This window comes from Pseudomyrmex gracilis, unplaced genomic scaffold, assembly GCF_002006095.1.
Source record: "Pseudomyrmex gracilis isolate BER0280 unplaced genomic scaffold, ASM200609v1 scaffold_128, whole genome shotgun sequence".
In the NCBI taxonomy this organism is placed as follows: domain Eukaryota; kingdom Metazoa; phylum Arthropoda; class Insecta; order Hymenoptera; family Formicidae; genus Pseudomyrmex; species Pseudomyrmex gracilis.
The window spans coordinates 302,122-321,730 of NW_018020712.1; the positions used below are offsets into that span (position 1 = coordinate 302,122).

At 47.7% G+C, this 19,609-nt stretch overlaps 1 protein-coding gene across 3 annotated transcripts in view; it reads left to right on the top strand.

The window, feature by feature from the left end:
• LOC109856639 (protein dachsous) overlaps positions 1–19,609 on the top strand; it is a 329,511-nt gene that overhangs the window by 280,767 nt on the left and 29,135 nt on the right. For all 3 annotated transcript variants that reach the window (XM_020432144.1, XM_020432145.1, XM_020432146.1), the window contains exons 4-6: positions 15,659–15,822; positions 16,213–16,620; positions 18,999–19,407. In XM_020432144.1, the coding sequence (XP_020287733.1) occupies positions 15,659–15,822; positions 16,213–16,620; positions 18,999–19,407 (981 nt within the window). The remainder of the gene's footprint in view (positions 1–15,658; positions 15,823–16,212; positions 16,621–18,998; positions 19,408–19,609) is intronic.

Genomic DNA, 19,609 nt, shown 5'->3' on the forward strand with positions numbered 1-19,609 from the left:
GGAGGGAGGGAGGGAGGAATCTCGCGGGCGCGCATTGATGTGTACCGGCGATTCTCCGTGCTACCTATTTTGCGACACCTGTTCCAATCAAGTCAGAAGCGGGTCGCGAGATGACGCGAGACGAATGACGCTTCGCTTTGCGCTTTGATTAGAGATCGATTATGCGAATCGATCGCGAACCGATCTCTAAACTGAAATCACAAAGAGCGACGTTCTCGACGATCTTAAATGTTTCACAAAATTATTGTTATCGTTTTTATTTACATAAAACACGCTCGGAAATTGTTTTTTTTCGAAATCTCACATTACCCGCGTATCCGCATCAAAGTCTTAACTCGTTAATGAACTTGTAGTCCCGCTCGGATGTTTCATTAAACAAATTGACTTTGAACACATTTTATTTCGCGCGATGATGCGGACTTCCACCATGCACGGATATTCAATCGGATATTATCAGATCGAACCGAACGTTGACATAAGGCGAGCACACATCGAGAGACAGAGAGAGTGCTGACTACCCACTTTACGACCACCTGTTTCCGATAAAGCAGCGCTCTTGCACGGGCGCTCTTTCGAATCGTGAAAAACGCGATCGTTAAAGAGCCCGACGAAAAGACCGATCGTTTCGACGTATCGCTACGGAGCTGTTAAAACCGGCGTAGACGAACTCCTTATTCGGGAGGCGGTCGTTCGGTTTTGCAGACTGACTCGGCCCGTTTCTTCCATAAAATCTGGCGACAAAATGAGAAACGTGCCTCATTTTACAACCTCGGTTTTATAGCAACTAAAGGAGTCACGTCACGTCGACTAGAAAAGAGTTTTATCTTATCTGCCGAACAAGAGAAGTTGAAACACTCGCGTCGGGAGAAAAGGACCAAGCGACCAGAAAGTCTGACGGACCCAAAATTTGAAGGTCGCTGTGAGAAATAAGATCGAAAATCGCGGACAGAAATTCCGTCGGAATCGCGACGGATTGTGCTACAATCGCCAGTAGCGTTGCTTTGTTTGGATCATCGGAATCTTGTACGTAGCGTGCATAGAAAGTATAACACGGTCGCGATGATTGATACGCGCGTCCATAGAAAGCACAACGGGACAATGGGGCAGATCGTGTTGGAAATCAGCATCGTGAGTGCGCGAAGAAGCAGTCAATCGGTCGATACACACCGGTAGTTTGCTCTCTCTCTCTCTCTCTCTTTCTCTCTCGCTTTCTCTCTTTCTCTTTGCGCGAGAGGTCCGACGCGAACACGAAACAAGACGCGCGGCCGTTGTTGAACAGCAGTTTCGCAGCACGCGGAAGACGCGATAACGCGAAGGTAACAAGCGTCTTCGTTAGGGGGATCGGGCGCGATCGGTAAACCGCTCGTCAGAGAATCGCGCGAGTTTTTCCCCAGTTTCGACTTTTGATTCTAAAAAAAAAAAAAAAAAGTTAATTATTCCAAAAATTCTTGCTCAATTAACAGCGCGCTGATAATTGAGAACGAAACAACAACACGGCGAATTATTATTGATTTCGTCATCGCGGATATTCGCGGATCGAAGTATCTTGTGCTTTTCGAGGCCCGGCATTCTTGTCGAAAGAATGCGCGATTCTCGAGTGCCGGTCGGGAAGACACGGGCGAGGAGGAGAGATCGGAGCGGGCAGCCGAACGAAGGCGAAAGATACGAATGCGAGGAGGAGGAAGAGCCCCAGAAGGAGGAGGAGGAGGAGGACCGTCGTCGTCGCCGAGGTCGCATAAATCGTCGTGAGTCGGATTCCGGGCAGCCGAACGCAAGCCGCCATTGTCCGAGACTTTTTGCCCCTCTCTCCCTACCACGGGGGCTGCCGCTTGCACTCTTTGCATATGCTTTAAATATCGCCGCTCCGCGCGCTTCGCTTTGAGAACACATTTCCAGCACCCCCCGTTCTCTCTCTTCTCTCCTCTCCCCGCTGCTCTGCGCGAAGAAAAGACAGCGAACGCGGCGCGGGAGGGTGAGAGTAGAAGGAATGAGAGATGAGGAACGTCGGAAGAGAAAGAGAGAGAGAGAGAGAGAGACCCGAAGTTCGCTGACTGTTCGACTCTTCTCTCGCCGCAATTGGCGGATCGCATTAGATGCATCGCGCGCCCCGCGATTTGTAACCCCACGTTCTTTCTGTCAGCGCGAGTTTGCATCGAGAAAAAGTAAGATAAGTCGTTTTTTTTTTATTTTTACGACGGGAGATGTCTTCGAGCTATTTATCACTTCTGTATAATGGCGTAGCGCCATTTGCCGATTTAATCGTTCTCAAATTTCCGTCCGGGATGAGAAAAAAGAAAAAGACGAACAAGACGATAGAAGTGCAATCGCGACATTTCGGAAACTGCCCCGGCCGAAACGGCTGGTAATCTTATCCGCGCGACACATCGTCCGTCTTTAACGAATTTAACGATGACACCATAAAGATCGGCGTCGTTTAAGACTGGCTATAAAGATACATCCGGATATAACGCGCGAAACGATCCGGCCGTTAACGTTTCGCAAAATAGCGTATATATAATTCCGCCGTTCTTTTTGATGACCAAATTGTATGAGACGACATTTCGCGTTCGAGTTTATAATACCAGTACATTAGTGCTCGCAGTATCTCTCAAAGTTACTTCTCGTCTATCCCGCGACATACAAAATTATCTCAATGATATTAAAGCGCCGGTCGAATTCTCCACGTAAGTGCGATTTTTGTGTTGGTTATAAGTATCAACGAACACAATTAACCGACACGTTAAATTTAAAATCACCTCGAGGTGTGTATCAAACTTCCACGAGTCACTAGATCGAAGTGCATCTCGTCGCGACCGTTGCTTTTTATTCTGCTATTAAATCCTGTCAGCTCATGTTTCTCTTTTTCGCCCTTTGATCTCGCGAAGTTGTCTCTCCCTTCTCTTCGCTTTCATCCGCGCCTGTGCGTTTTGCCGAACTTACGAATTTCGCCAAAGTTCGCGGTCGGGAACAGATTCGCGAATTGCGTGACGCTGCCCGGGCTTTGCGTAACGTTTCCGGAATTTCATCTCTTCTTTGCCCCAGCAAGTTTCGGTCATCTTCGACCGCTTGTCGAAGCAACCCCCCCACCTCCGTGTTGCGCGCGGTCGTTGTTTGCCGTTCCGCTGCCGGGTGTGTATCCCCGATTGTTATTTAAAGTTATGCGCGCCATTAATCCACCACGCCACCGCCTTTGTCCCCGAGGTTTTAATTAGTTTCCTCGGTATACACACACGCGCGCGCGCGCACACACACACACGCTCGAGAAAGAGAAAGAGAGAAAGAGAGGCCGAAGCGTACAAAGTTGCACGCGTAATTAATTCGCCTTGTCGCCGGTTTTATATCCGATGTGTTCATTACTTCTCTCTCGCGTACAGCTGGTCATGAGAAATATAATGTTTACGAATGGTTACGATTATCTCGCGCCCTCCGCACTCGGAGAGTGTTAACTCCTTACGATTTTATAACTTCCGTAAGGTATTATAATAGGTTTACGAGAAAGGGGAGAAGAGAGAGAGACTGGTTTGCAATCACACGACGTTTGAAATTCTTTCGTTGCAACGAGGAAAAAAAAAAATTATTTCTTTCCAAACGGAACGAACGTGTTCTTTTGAATAAACCGCGATAATAATTTTAAGCGCACCGACCGATGAGTTTTACGACCCACGAGTTTTCCTTCGGATTCCTTTGCGGATATATTCTATTTGCCTTTTATTCTTAGCGAAATACCATTTTGTACTTTATCGCGGAACGTGTTTTCAAGCAAGCACGCGACTTTCTTCGCTTCTTTCCTCATCCGTAAATTTATTTTATCATTGTTCGCGCTACATTGTTGTTGCTGTTGTTTGGTCCTCGGCGAAGCGAAGTAGCGAGATTGTTGCGAGCGATTGTTTTTTGGTTTTTTTTTTTTTCTTACTCGGGGTTGCACGATTCGAAGATACTCTTCGCCGAGCGAAGGGCTAGGAATCTCGAAAAAACCGTCTTAAACGTATTCCACCGCGGAGGTCGTTCGCAGATCGATGGAATTCGCAGATGCTCGTGAGATGCGGGACCTAAGCATGCTTCGTTCTATCTCGGCTCTGGAAGCATTCGCATCTGCGCACATGCACACACACACACAAGCGTCGTTTCGCAATCGCTTCCAATCCTGCGCGCTTATTGGCGCGCGGAGTAAAAAAAGCAAAGCAACGAGCATCTCGCAGAAATCTCGTCCGCACGCTCGCGTTGCAACCGACATTACAACTTTCCGATCCGGCAATTGCGAGGTTCTCGGTCTTTTCCGGTATTCGTGCGTCGTTTCACCTCGCCGCACGGTCGCGTATAGTTTTAGTCCAGTTTAATTGACTTTTATTTATTTTACATTTATATTGACTTACTTTTTTTTCTGGTGTTACGCTTGATAACGCTTGATAACGTCAAATGCTCGGCGATTTACAGACAACCGTTTCGTGATTTGTCTTGCAGCATCGGTAATTAAAAGAACTAGTTGTGAGACACTGTAGATAGGGACGCGCGATACGAGAAAAACGAGTAAAGGGTGAGGGAAGATAGAGCAGGCCTTCGGCTATACGCGCCCCGCATCTTCCCCGCGCCTTCTATGATGCACTTCGTCGACTCTTATCTCGCGCCTCGTTATCGCCGTTTACCATCGTACCAAGTGGAGAGACTCTCTCTTGGTGTGTGTGTGTGTGTGTGTTGTGTGTGTGTGTGTGTGTTAGCTGCGCATATATATCTTTTTCCCGTTCTTCGAATCCATCGGCGATTCGATCCCTCGAGCGGCTCCGCTTCGCCTGGAATTTCGTTCGAGCCGACTGAGGGAGAATTACTCTGCTATAATCCTAGATGAGATTGTCCCGACATAAAAAAGAAACGGCGAAAAAGAGTACTGGTAAGTGCGATAGAAGGCGCACACCGCCGTTCTGTGAGCGTCGATTTTACCGCAGATTTTAGCCGCAGCACAATGCAATTTTATTCTGTTGCGAATCGCATTGATCTGATTTGTCTCGCTATCATAAGCATGGTTCGTTAATGCGCTTTCTCTCTCATTTTTTATATTTTTTCTTTTGTCTCGTTATTACTCTTTATTTTATTTTGTTGTAAACAATAAACAAAAACAACAATAACAATAACAATAATAATAGCAATAATAGCTGTATTGAGCACACAATTACGTGCAAAGCTGAGTATTAAGAATTAATGTATTCAAAAATACAAGACTAGAAAATATAACGGTTATTCAAAAGGCGAGATAACAGCATCAACTGCCGATCTGAAGCTCCATCAACCTACAATTAATTTTAATCGCAATTACTCGGTAAGAAAATAAGAAAACAGACGTAAAAAATAACAAAAACAAACAAAACTGAATAAAATTTCAAAAGAGAATAATAATTGCCTAACATAAAACAAAAAGTTACAAATGAGAGAGTTATACGTATATCATAGTTAGCATATTATAAATAAGCAATAAAATAAATATGACATAGTCGCTGAGTGAAAAAGAATGAGAGGGGTTACAATATATCTAATTATAATTTTAGGTATTGTAATTTGTCGTTCTCTACTATTATATTCGAACTGAGAGAGTCCTCTTCATTCTTTTCACTCAGCGGCTGTCATTTATTTTGTCGCCCATTTATAATGTCCGATATAATGAATCTTTCTTATCGCTTTTTTATATATAATAGAGGAGAATAGATTATACACACAGTAACGGTAGATTGTTAGTAGTAGAGTATTTTTTTAATAGCAGATTATTTTTTTGGAAAGTATTTGATTCTAAATCTAAAATTTATGATAATATTTTATCCAATTTTATACCGCAATTTTTATACCTGAAGATGCAATACTTTCAGAATCGCACTTTCAAAAACAAGTGAAAAATTCACTCTGCCTTATAGTAGTTTACATATTTTATCAATAAATGCGTCATAAAAAGACGACCTCTTATTTATCTTCTGCGAAGACGTTTTTTCTGCGACTCGTTTGGCTTCGCCAAAAGCGGGAGCGCCATTACTTCGACTCGCATCAAAGACACCACCCCCCGTTAAGAGACATGGTAGCGGACGATTCGGAGCATTTATTTTAATTTATTTTCTCATCTCGCGTTCGGAAGCCGGGGCAGCCTTATTGTCACCGTCCATTGTCTTGTCTCTCTTGGTTGTCGTACATCTCGCCCGGGGGGAGACCTGCTCCTCTCTTCCCGGTTTTCTCTCTCTCTCTCTCTCTTTCTCTCTCTCGGCCGGACGTGCACCCGACCATTTAGCCGCGCGTCTTCACTCCGGGATGTCTTACGCGTGTACAGCGACGAGCTCTCTACCTATTCGTTTGTTCAACACAGCCTGACGCTCGCGCGTTTCTTGCGCCATTGTGCGCCGCGCATTCGTCGCGGCCGATTATTTGCGCCGGCGCGACGAAATCTCGCCATTGGCTACGTTTAGTTTTCTTCTAGTCGCGAAAACGCTTTCGCGATCTCTCGCCTCGTGTAAAAACTTCGTATTCTCTGAATGGAAACGACACTTGACCGGATTGCGCCAAATTATCGAGAAGAGACCGCGCGGCGAGATTATTTACATACACACGCGACTCTTCGGGAGCTGGATCGCGTGTCTCTATCTCTCCGCGCAATAGCATCGCTTCGCGGCGCTTCTATGCGTGCGACTGCCCGTAGAGAAGCGAGCACAGTCCGTAAACGGATAAATCGTGCCTCGCAGCGGGAGACAGATCTAGACGGCGGCGTGCCAAACGGGGAAATAGACATCCGCGAGATACGGATACGATCGGTCTGACGGCCTGATGGATCGAAGTGTCAATAGACCGCATTGACCGGGTCGATTAGACCGCGATCTCTCCGGCTACTACGAGAAACGTATCGATACGACGATTGCGAGAAAGCCGACCCGGTTTTACGTGTCGCGGACTGAAACACTTCTTGTCGGATTTTTAACTATCACGCGTGCGTGTAAAAACAAGCGATTCATCTCTCATTAGCGAATATTACCGCGGCCGTGAGAATCGCGGCGCGTCCTTCGAACGTTTCGCGATACCCGCGCACGCTACGGGACGTCGATATAGCCGTAAACGAGTGCACGCGCACGTTCGAAACGCGCGAGACGAAAGGCGCACGGCAAGAGAGAGAGAGAGAAAGAGAGAGAGAGAGAGAGAGAGAGAGAGAGAGAGAGAGAGAGAAGAACGACGAGGTTCGGGATAAGGCGGTGGTTCGGAGGTAAGAACGAGCGCGCGCGTGAGCAGGAGGTAAGAGGGACGAGCAGGACCCCCGTCAACGACAGCATACCGCCGCCACGGTATCGCTTCTTCATCGCATTCGTCGCGTCGCTCGACGCTACCACGACTCGCGGCTAATCATCATTATTTAAGTACGAGATCGTTTTTCGCTACGTGACGGGCCGGGTGAGTGTCGTGGCGAGGCACTCGTATATACCTCTATACATAGAAGCACGTATCGAACCTCCCGAATATTCGCTCCCGTGACACGTGATCGCGTCGAGATTTTGGAGCGCGTTCTCTCCGCCTCTTCTTCTTCTCCTCTTTTATTTCTCATTGCGATGTCTCGCAGTCCCTTATTTCGTATACATCATCAATAACTCGTTTCTGTTTATGCGTGCGCGGCGGGTTCTTCTCTGTTGAGAGAATTCGCGAGCGAGCGCGTGCAAGTCGTTGACTTTTATAGCGTTCACCCCGCGCAACTGTGTTCCGGAGCACCGTTACGACCGCGATACGACGCGAGGAGAGAAGAGGCGCTTCCAGATCAGGCGTCTGCCGGGTGATAATTATAGCTCTCGCGGCTCGAGAGAACACAAATCCCGATAGCTATTACCGCGCTTTCGCAACCGAAAGAGAGAGAGAGAGAGAGAGAGAGAGAGAGAGAGAGAGAAGAATCTAAGCGTATTTTCAAAATTTAATTACGCGCTGTTTTCTCTAATTAAGGAATTCAATTCCGTGCGCCCGGTCGAGGCTCGACGGATCGTTTTCACGCGGTCTCCGCGCCTATCTCGATTGTCGGCCATAAGAAGAGGCTCCGCCGGTCCAATTAAAAATCCACGGATTTATGCAAACGGTCGGTCTTTTATTGGAAGATCCCGGGATCTGACGCACCGGACATTCCACGTTCGCCGCGGGAATAATCGATTGCGCCCGGAGCGACCAGGCAAAACCTGAGGGCAAGAGCAATGCCCCGTTACAAACGTAATAGATCACGATTTCTCTTGCTCGGTTTTTTTTTGTTTTGTTTTGTTACTCTATTGTTACCAGAAATGAAGAATCTACAGTTGTTGACAGACAATATTGTTCTTCTTCGAAACAATCTTGACGATAAAAGAGGAAGGTGCGCACTTGGGCGCGTAATCTGCTTGTTGCTACGAAATTAATTAATTCTCGAAGTGCTCGAGAAATTGATTTTAACATTTCGCGCGCGATATTAATTATCGAGATTTTTATCACCGTGAGAGTTCTAAAAAAGAGCGACCGCGAAAGATCGGTTTGTTCTGATGCTCGTATTTAAAACGAAATAGCTCGTAATTCGGTCGGTTACGAGCGGCGAATGGAGATCGCTGGCGAGAGGCGGCCGCGCGCGCGCGCGCGCGCCGAAGAAACGAGGCGACAAAGTATTCACCGAAGGCGAGCGCGAGCTTCTCGCCGCGATCGTAAACGGTCATTCGCATCGTCATCAGAGGAGGCTACCACGGCGGCGGCACCGCCCCTGAGACCGGCTTCCACGGAGACGACCTCGAGTGGGACGACCCGTTACGAGCTAATTAGCAAAATAAGAGAAACCCTCGTCGCGAGTTACACGGCGTCGTGCCGGCCGCGTAGGCAAGAGGATCTCGTGCTGCGAGACCTTATACGATCTGATCATCGATCTGTGATTTATCACGGGGCCTCTCCCGACTCGGTACGCCAGGAAAGTTCTCGCTGTCTTTCTCTCTCTCCCTCTCTCTCTCTCTCTCTCTCTCTCTCTCTCTCTCTCTCTTTCTCGCGCACACATGCGGCGCTTTCCCGGCGAATAATTAATACCGCGTGTGCTTTGCGATAAATATAGTTCGGTTGCGCGGATTGCGTTTTCTTTTTTCTTCTGCTACGACAAGAGAGAGAGAGAGAGAGAGAGAGAAAGAGGAAGAGCACCCGGGAAAGAGGTAAAACAGAAGCGACTCGTCAAGAGATACCGGAGCGCTTCTAAATCGGTTCGCGAGGAGAGACGGTCTCTCGATGATTTCTTGCTGCGCATGATCGCATAGACGAGTTCGATGACTTCGAACAGCCAATTGTGTACGTGCTCTTGAGCGCAATAACCAACAGTCTGCTAATAATTCAAAATCCATACGACGCGTCTGAGCTAGCGCCGATGCGCGACGTGCGTCGTTCGAGGGATTGTTCATTCACCCATTATTGTTATTGTTGTTATTTTAGTCTGAAACCGAAAAGAACATGTGCAACGATTTTTCTTTCTCTGTTTGCGAATTATGTTCGCGATGAATAAGTAATATAAATGTTTATTTTATTGTAACGGTCATCGGTCAGATAAAGTATCGAAAAAAACCGAAAGACGGTCTCCGCAGAAGAAACGATAATGGCGCGTTATTAAATCGCACAAGAAGCAACGCGGGAGATCTCATCAAGGGAGTCGTCTTCTATGCGCGGAGTCGTCCGATGCGCACAGTGTGATACGTAAGTCGGGGGAAAAAAGTCCATCATCACACATAAGAGGATAATTCTGTCCAGTTTAGCGTCGGCGATTGGAAGTCCGCGTGCAGACATCTTGATTTCAATATAACGACTCCGCGCCACCGATCGCAATTACTTTTTGCTCGAGGTTTCTTGCGCGACACGCGCGCTCGCGCTCGCTTATACTCGGCGACGCACGAATATCGGTGGTTGCTGCGCGCCAAAGTGAATAATCACCCGCTCGCTAGCGGCGGGTTACAACGACCCTGCCCGGGGGCTTTCAGTCAAATGAGATTGCACCTTGCACGCGAGGAAAGCTAGACGAGAGAAGCTCGCATTTCTCGCGCGCTCTCGCGCGCAGCTTGACGCGGCTTATTCGCGAACGCGAATTGTCGATTAATCAAGAGCGCGCGTAATTGCGAACACGCGTCAAACATCGCTCGCGCATCGGATGACCGTGACATCGGGGGGATGTTCTTTTTTTTTTTTTGTTTACCCGCGCGATCGATCGCGCCACGGGAGCGAGCGCGAATTCCTCTCTCGTTTTTTGAACGCGCGCGTTTATAAAGCACGTCGCAAAAGACGAATAGCGATGAAAAACTGGTACCGCAAATTGTGTGTCTTACATTAGATCGTTCTGTAAAGAGACGCGACGACACGCGTTTTCATTCTCCGTGTGTACATAAATCGCCGATACGCCTGCCAACGAAACGAGGTAATGAAGAAGGATAATTATCGATCTCGCATTTTTGTTTTGTTTTGTTTTTGTTTTCTTTGCGAGCACGCGCCTTAATCGAGTCACGACAAGTGCTACGCTCCGCATAGTATCTATTTTAAGAAAAATCCGTGACGGAGATAAGTTATGAACTATTCAGCTCGTCGGTCAACCTAACGGGAGATCATTAGCGGCGCACTTCCGTGATTTTCCCATTTAGACAATTAATCCCATTCCAGATTGTTCGCGATTTATGGCAACATAGCGCGATAAAATTCACGCCAGCAGCGCGATCATGATTTTCTATTAACATTGTGCGCGTAAATGTTTCTCCGAGCGAGTTTGCCGAGTGTTGGAGAATTTTCCTTCGCGCGACACGACGACTTCATTTCAATTTATCCTCCCGGCACCAATTAGAAGCATCGCTTCGATTTCTCATAGCTAGTACAGTCGCCTGCCCACACAGCACGCATACACAAACACACACACACATATATACATACACACGCGTGATGCTTATAGACGTATCTTAGTAGCAGACCGAGTAGCCCGAGGAGCATTATCGAAGAGAAATAAATAGCATCCTGCTACCGCGATTGCACGAGCATCCTTAGTCTTCGTCATCATCATCGTTGTCGTCGTCGTCGTCGTCCACGTGAGAACAGTCGGGACGAAAATGAACCAAGAGACAAAATGAGAAAGAAATGAAAAACGCAGGGAATGAGGAAAGAGTAAAAGAGGAAATGAATTTCACAATGTGGGATTGAGAGAGGAAAAAGATAGCAGAGTGTGAGAGACAGAATGAGATGTGGAAATAAAGGAAGAAGAACCGATGTGATATCGATACCGGAAGAAATAGAAAAAATCTTGTGTTTTTATGAAAATCTAAAACAAAATACAAATTATGTTGTAAAATATATAAATAAAAATAAAATAAATTGACAATGATAAAAATAAGATAAAAATAAAAGTGACAATTATTACGATTATTGTAAAAAAAACACGGACGTTTTGTATTTATTTATTTTTTTAAACTATGCTCTCGATGAGATACGAGCTTTTTTAATAGATTAATATATTGAAATGATTTGTTAACGGCAACACTATATGAACTAATATCAATGTTTTGTTTTTTTGAATTTTTTTTTATTTCGATATGTTCCAAACTTTCTTGTTTCTAATCTGTCTGCGTGATTTCTCGTAGAAATCGAATGGAACGTCTCGAACCCGTGGCATTCGTGCCGAGAACGCATAAGGGGCGAGAATCAGTAATGAGTACGTTACGGGTTTCTTCTTTGCCTCGGCATCGCCGGCAAAAACTCGCTCTCGATTCGATTCACGATGCCGGAGGACGGAGGACGCGAGGGGGGAGGAGGAGGAGGTGGAGTAGGTCCTGCGCCGGACCGGCGATCTTCGCGAATTAATCAAATACGCGAGCGATTTGTCTTCGTTACACCCACGTGAGCACCCCGGAGGGACGCGTGGTGTAACCGGGGTGACGAAGAGCCCTCGCGAACAGAAAAACGTGACTGAGCTACACATGCACCTTGCACATGGGGCTTGATCTAACTAAGAAATCATATCTTCGCGCGCGACAAAAAACGAGACAGAGAAACGAAGTGCGATCAATTCGATTTGTATCGTCGTTTGTTTAAATTTTGACTGACTCAGTTTTGTGTTCGCGTAATAAATGTATATATAATTGCGCGCTCACAAAATATATTCTCGCAACGAGTTGGACAACAAATGAAAACCTTAGTATAGCAGCAAACTACATTACTCGAATTATCGCGGTGGGATTTTGCGAGCTCTGATACAAGAAAGAAAATTGAAATTATCGCGCGCGCGCACGCACTTACACAAAACAAAAACAAATACGGTGTTCTCGCTAAAAAGAACACGCAATTTGCGCGCTTTAATTTTATTATCCCGTGAGATTTATTACCAAATGTGCGTCGTATATACATATATCTTAGCGGCTAACGCTCTCTTTCTCTCTCTCTCTCTCTCTCTCTCTCTCTCTCTCGCCACGGCAGCTTACACAACCGAGGAGGAAGAGACACAGATTTGTCCGGTATGTCATACCCTTCCGGAGTCGCGCGTCGAAATCCTTTTGCACGGGCAAGATACTCGAGCGGTATCTCGGCGCGTATCGAGATGCGGAGTAAATCGTAATTATATACGGGGAGTAGTATACGGAGAATCTCGGCGGACCCTCCTCTCGCGACGAGAGAGAAAGAGAGAGAGAGAGAGAGAGTCCATGGAAAAAGATCACGCGGACGTTTAATAACACGGGTACCGAATGCTGATGGGTAAGAGGTATCGCCGGGGATATAAAACGTGTACGTCTTCCAGACCAGTCTCTCTCGCGGGGTACCAACGCATACGCGTAATTACACGCGCGCCTCGCGTATACGCGCGCGTTCACGCAACCGCAGTGTTTCATCCTTCGCACATACATTTTGTATACGAATAAGCCGATCCGATTTTGTGTGTTTGTATTCTTGATACACACGCGCGTACACACACGGTGTCTCGTCCGGGAGACAACCTTTCGGATATTACAAAACAAACTGAGGATGATGAGGATTGTGTCAATGTCGCGCGAAAATGGCTCACAAAGTTATTTAGCGTTGAGAATTAAAGGAGTTAAAGAGAGAATTAAAAACTTTCTGCGCATCAGAGATCTCAAGACAATTTTGTTTCGCTTTTTTTTTTTTTGTGTTTTTAATTTTTAACCGAAAAGAAATGCGCACACATCGAGGCGCATCGCGTGTCTGTGGAGACGCGCCTTTCGCACACTCGGTCGCGTGCAGAGACGCGGGAAAAGACGGAGGAAAAGAACGAACGAGAGTTGGAATCGAGTATAAATAGCGGTCCATAAATTATGCCGTTCACGTACGCGATCGAGCACCGTCTTTAAGGCACTGGTTGAACGGTCGATGTCATTCGATGTCACCGTCTACATACAGGCGTCGTCGTCGTCGTCGTCGTCGTCGTCGTCGACGACGACGATCGGCGCAACGATGACGACAACGGCGCGACGCGAACATTACAGAATGCGCGGAAATGGAATTCATCCTATCTCGAGAACCCAGATCGAGAAACGACAATGTCCCCGTCCGCCTGGTTTTTTTTTTTTCCGCCGCAGACCGCGGGAAAAACTTGATCGCGATCGATGGGAGACGATCGCGACGCGGTAGATCCGCGCGGGATTTGTCGAAACGCATCTAGGAAGGATTGCGTTCCGGCTCTCCCGAGCGGCAGTTGCGTTCCCGTTTTGGCCTCCAGACCACGCGCGAGCGAGCGATCGATCGATCGATCGATCGATCGATCGGCAATTATCGGTACGCGTGCTGCGCGTGCTCTACCCGCATGTGTGCGCGCGTCACGGTTGTCTGTAATTGTACGTGGGACCTCGCGGCGTGTTTCCACGACGACGTCTCTCGGATAAAGCAGAAAGGCTTTCATATCGTCTTAATGAATCGCCGTCGAGCTGAATTTTTCACGCATCATTAATAAAGCGGCTAATTGCTTGATTGCGAAAAGTAAACTCAAAAAGTATTTTTTGTCATCGAGATTTGATTAAGATCCCCTTTAAATCGGAATGATGGGTGTTAACGATCCGGCTTTGAGTCAAATACTGACAAGCTAACGGTTTAGGTTTTCTTTCGGAAATAAGCTGTTCAATGTCCAATGTTCAATTATACATCATCCATCAACCGGTCGATCGGCTCGACGTGCTAGGTCCGAGGGAGAGATCATTGGGGATCCCGCGACTTTACGTTCTCATAGTTGTGGCAACAATTACCGCCTCGACAATTTCAATTTCATTTCTCGTAAACTTCTTGATACTCGGCGTGTCCGACCGTGGGCGTGTTACACGGGTCCAACGGCACTCGTTATGCAAGGAACAACAACACGACGGCCTCGAATCGTTCATCATGGAATTGCATCTGCCAGCAGATAATGACCGGCCAATTTGGCTATTAATTGATTCCGAGGCAACGAAACTGGGCGGTCCCGGTCGACTCGTGCGAGAAGGTCGAGCGGGGTCGATGTCGTGGAATCGATAAATCGCCATCATTCATTCGTCGACGCGCGCTCTCTCTCTCTCTCTCTCTCTCTCTCTCTCTCCTTTCCGTGTGCGCGCTTCGCACGTGCTCGTTCGAAGCTAACCGGCGAACGAAACTCGTATCATCGTTACGGGACGCGTATGGACGCCACAGACCTCGCCCCCTCATGTGTGTGCGTGGCAAAACGAAGATCCGCCGTAAGATCGTGCCGCCGATCGGACACGATCCTTCGGAGTGTGCAACACTCACGGATCGCAGGCGTGACGAATGAGATCTCAGCAACGCGCGACAGCTCTCTCTCTCGTTCGAGGATCTGCTTAGCGGCGCGCCTCGACTAGTACGCTTTTACGATAAACTTCCAACGCCGGCCGCGCTGAACTCTTCTTAACGGGGAATAAATTTGCTGCGAGGCTGCACAGAGAGAAAGAGAGAGAGAGAGAGTGAGACAGCAGGAAGACGTCGTTTAACTTCGTTTATTATTCGGCGGACTGAGGTAGCGGCGAAGATAACTGACCGTTGTATCGTTGGCAAGGTCGGGTTGCCGCATTCTCCGGGTCGCAACGCGTTCTCTCGTAATTGTGTATCTTGCTTGTCAGAAACTTTTTGGTGCCACACCCTGAAATATTTTTTCCCGTACGATCGTCGGGCTTGTGCGTCGATAAAGACAGCAAAGCGTATTGTATTTGTAAAAGCAAATCAATTCCGAACGTCTTCATTAGAACTTTGCGCAAGACTGACAGATGAGAAACTGACTGTGACTAGCTATCGATCTCCCGCTTTAGCCGCAAACACGACGTGGATATCGTGATTTAATAGCAACTCACGTCGATCAACCCAGCGTGAACGCACGTTTCTGGCGAGAGAGAGAGAGAAAGAGACATTCAAGGTGCCATTACGTAAACTAAGCTGCGCGATAATGCGAATCTCTATGCAAATGCAATTCGGAATTACTTTTTTTGATAACTGCCTTTTGATAACCGCGTCATAATTTATAGCAATCACTCCGGGTACCACTGTTTTAATTAGGTCTCCATTGAACGAGAACAGAACACGACGGGGACTTATTATGAATAAATTATATCGAGGTACGCGCTCGATCAAAAAGCTGATTTTCCATCTTATTAACACATCTGATGCGTGCCGGAGCCGGAGGTGCGTTTTATTTAAATTATGTATTCTACGTTTTCAGGCGAACAGCCAAGCAGGTTTTATCTTGCGAGAGAGGAAGCCGATCTCTCGCTGGATCCCAATACGGGGATGCTGAGGATTCGACAGCCGCTCGATCGGGAGTCACGTGACAAATACGTTCTCAGCGTCGAGGCACGTAATGGCGGCTCCGTTGGATATTGCCAGGTAAATTGCACATCCTCCAGATAATCATCATCTCGATATTAAGTCACACACCAGTAATCGCAGCCGTTTATCCGTGTGTGTGTGTGTGTGTTCGATGTATCTATCTTGAATGTACGTATAATAAACCCGAACGTGCGAAAAGCCTGCTACCGTTTCTTTTCCCGCGTTCACGGAAAGATATTATCATATGAAATATTCATAGCAACGCGCGTGGAAATCATTAGCGGATCGGTATCGCGAGACTGAATTGGCTCGTCGTCACTGTTTGTTTTACGTCAACGAGACAGCGACCGAGAAGAAAGACACGTGTTGCCGCGAGTCGTTCCCTCACGTTCTCGCGTTTGTTATCTGACAATAAAGCGCCGCTACATCGGTTTCTTTCCGTTGCAGATCGAATTGATCGTCGAGGACGTGAACGACAACACGCCGTCGTTTCGCACGACCAGCGTTCGCATCTCGGTGCCGGAGTCGCATCCCTTGCACGTGCCGCTTTACGTGGCGCACGCCACCGATCCGGACACAACACCGGCTCCGGCGTTGATGCGCTACATCCTCGGTCAAAATAGCAACGATCTGTTCGGGATAGACGGGCACAGCGGCGAGGTCTATTTGACGAGGCGATTGGATTACGAGACCCAGCAGCGCCACGGGCTTCTGATAAGGGCGCTGGACGGAGCTGGGCTCTCGGCTAACCTCAGCCTCAGCGTTGAGGTGCAGGATGTGAATGACAACCCCCCAGTGTTCGAGAGGAACGAGTATCACGTGGAAGTTCCCGAAGGCGCCAGGCTCGATTCTCAGGTGAGAAAAATCTTCATTACACGCCCGTCACGCGGCCATTTGTTTGTCGAGAAGATGCGGTGGAGCATCTTCGAAAAAGGAAGCGGGACGAAGAGAAAGAAAAAGAGAGAGAGAGAGAGAGAGAGAAAGAGAATTGAAGTACACAGACTTCGTACAGCGCGGCAATGCGTTAGAGAAAACAGGAGAGGAAGAGATTCTGATTCGAACGGATGAGACGGGTAGAAGTTAACAACCTCTCTCTTCGGCTCTTCTTTTGCTCTTCATCGCCCCAACGATTCCCTTTTTCCCCCGATCGGCTTCTTTTTGCTCCCGTCCCGTCTCTGGGATGCGTAATTTTATCCGGGACAACCAGGAAGAACGCGCTCGTGAACCTTTGCTCCCTCTCATATCCTACGCCGGCTGGCTACCAGACATCCTCCCTCTTCCGGGTAGCTTCTCTCGCGAATGAGAAGAGCAACGCATAAGACGAAGAGAGAGTAAGAAGAAGAAGAAGAAGAAGACGTTGACTGGCGAAGTTCACCTTGTGAGCAAAGAGAGAATTAACCTCTTGCGTCGACTAGGGACGAATTAACTGGACGTTCGCATCGCGCGAGATTAGCCGCGATGTTACTTGGCGAAGTTGCTCGACGTTCCCGGCCGGGAGATGGATAGGCAATGCCTGATAATCTGATATCCAAACGTGGCGCGCGCTGCCGCCGATACCGATTGCGAGAGCAAGAGCGTTCGGAGCGTCCTAGGATTGATAGGTAACAGTCGATAGAGCTGCGGGAGCGCGGCTGCAACCTCGATCATCTCACAAGCAACTTCCAACGCGATTAGAATTCTCCGGTGGTTTATAAAACGAATATTAGACAACACTTCGAACAATTTTTCCAAGTCCCGGGGATGTGAATTGGAAAATTTTTCGCTTTATTCATTTTGTCGAGAGAACTTCCTTTCAAGTTCTTTTTGCAAAATAATGGCCAAACAGATAAAACGGACATAATCCCCGAAAAATGGAGATATTAACGGCGAGGGATATTTTAACTGCGAGATAAGTTTGTCAAATGACGTCACATTTTTAATACAACGTACGCGGGGTTAGAGCGTAAATGTCGCGCGCACGCGTCGGTGATATTTTTAAAGAAATGAAGACATTCCGGATTTTTTTTTTCACAGCAAATTAAACATATTTTATCGTATAATATCTACCGACGTGTAATAAGACAGTTATTTTTTAAAATAAGAGTCTAAGGAAGCCACCAGTAATGACAGCTCGCGCTTCTCTCTCTCTTTCTCTCTTTCTCTTTCTTCTTTTTCATTCGCTTCTTTTCCCTTCCTCTTCCTCCTTGTCTTGTCGCTACTCGATCTTCTGTCCTATCTTTCTTCTCGTGTACACGTATATATCGGTGGTATCTATCGGCGAAACAGATCTGTGAGCTGTCGGTGGTATCCGGACAATATCTTAGTGCCGCTAGTGCGAGTTCTCGGTAAGAAGAGGACGAAGAGTTTCGGAGAGAGAGAGAGAGAGAGAGAAAGAGTAAGAAAGAGCGCGCGGTCGGGCGGAAGAGGATGAAGCAGAAAAGAGTGAACTTGGAGCTGCGGAGAACGTAACCCTTCACACACACCGAACTAATAACGTACAGTTAGACACATTACTGTCTGCTCCCACGTCAGGTTTCCTCATCTAATGGTAATTCGCATTCCTCCCCCTGGGTCGTCTTTCTCTCGTCTGCGAAAACAACCCGGTCTGCTCCTCCGCCTCTCATATCGTCTGCGCGCGCGCTCTTGTCTCTTTCTCTCTCTTTTCTTTCGTATTCCCTCTTCAACGTCTACCACCATTCATCATTCGTGAGCCGCGGGTTCATGCGCGGGACACGACCTTCTTCTTCCACACTCGCCCCAAACTTATGCGCTTTTTCTTTCACTCGTTTTTCTTTTTCTCCATCGACCTTCGTAATTCACCGTCCTCCCGCGCTGGAAAACATCGACTGGTCCGAACGTGTTTAGGGTTCTCGCGATCCTTGGGTGCGTTTAATTAAATACGGAACGACCGGATCGACTGGTCTTGGTGTCTCGACGCCGCCTCTTTCACCCTCTCTTTTTCCCGCGTTCTTGCTCCCTCCACCCCCCCCTCTCTCTCTCTCTCTCTCTCTCTTGATATGTCTTTCGATGATGAGATTGCTCTTGTTTTGATTTTCGTTGTGGTTCTCTTCGTCTGGAACTTTGTCGAGTGCATTCCATTGCACTTACTAAGAGAGTCGAAGAGATGCCCGATCTTTTACTCATAAATGTATCGCAACTCGGGACAACTCGACCGTTGCAGATTAGCGTCATTATTGATTCACGTCTATACATCGTATAACTTTATTAAACTCGCAATCTCTCGTTTCTATCAGATTCTTCAGGTGACAGCTGTCGATCTGGACACGGGAAACAACGCGAGACTGAGCTATCGTCTCGTTGGCTCGGCCGCCTTTCGCATCAATCCCAATACCGGTTGGATCTATCTGGTGCAGAATTTGGACCGCGAGGTTCTTGATCGCCACGTACTGACGATTCTCGCGACCGACAACGGATCTCCCGCGGCTACCGCGAGCACCTCCGTGCTGGTTACGGTTCTGGACGACAACGACAACGATCCACGATTCGGAAAGGACTTCTACGGCTTCGAACTGCTCGAGAATCTTCCTTCCGGTACGCTGGTAGGTTCTGTGAACGCGACCGATCCCGATCTCGGCAACAACTCGCTCCTCAGATACGCGATAGTTCAGGCCAACAGCAGCTTCGCCGTGGATCCCGACACAGGTAAGAAATCCATCTATCTCTCCCTCGTGTGTCTTGTTGTTTCCCTCTATTTTTTGCTCTCCCTTCGTTTGCACGTCAAACTGTCAAGGGGTTCTCTCGTGTGTCGGAACGAACGCACGTGAGTGTTTGCGAAAGACGGGTCCCGGGCCCGGATCGAGGACCGCGCGTGAGGATACCCACGCAGCTCGAAAACTCGCGGAGA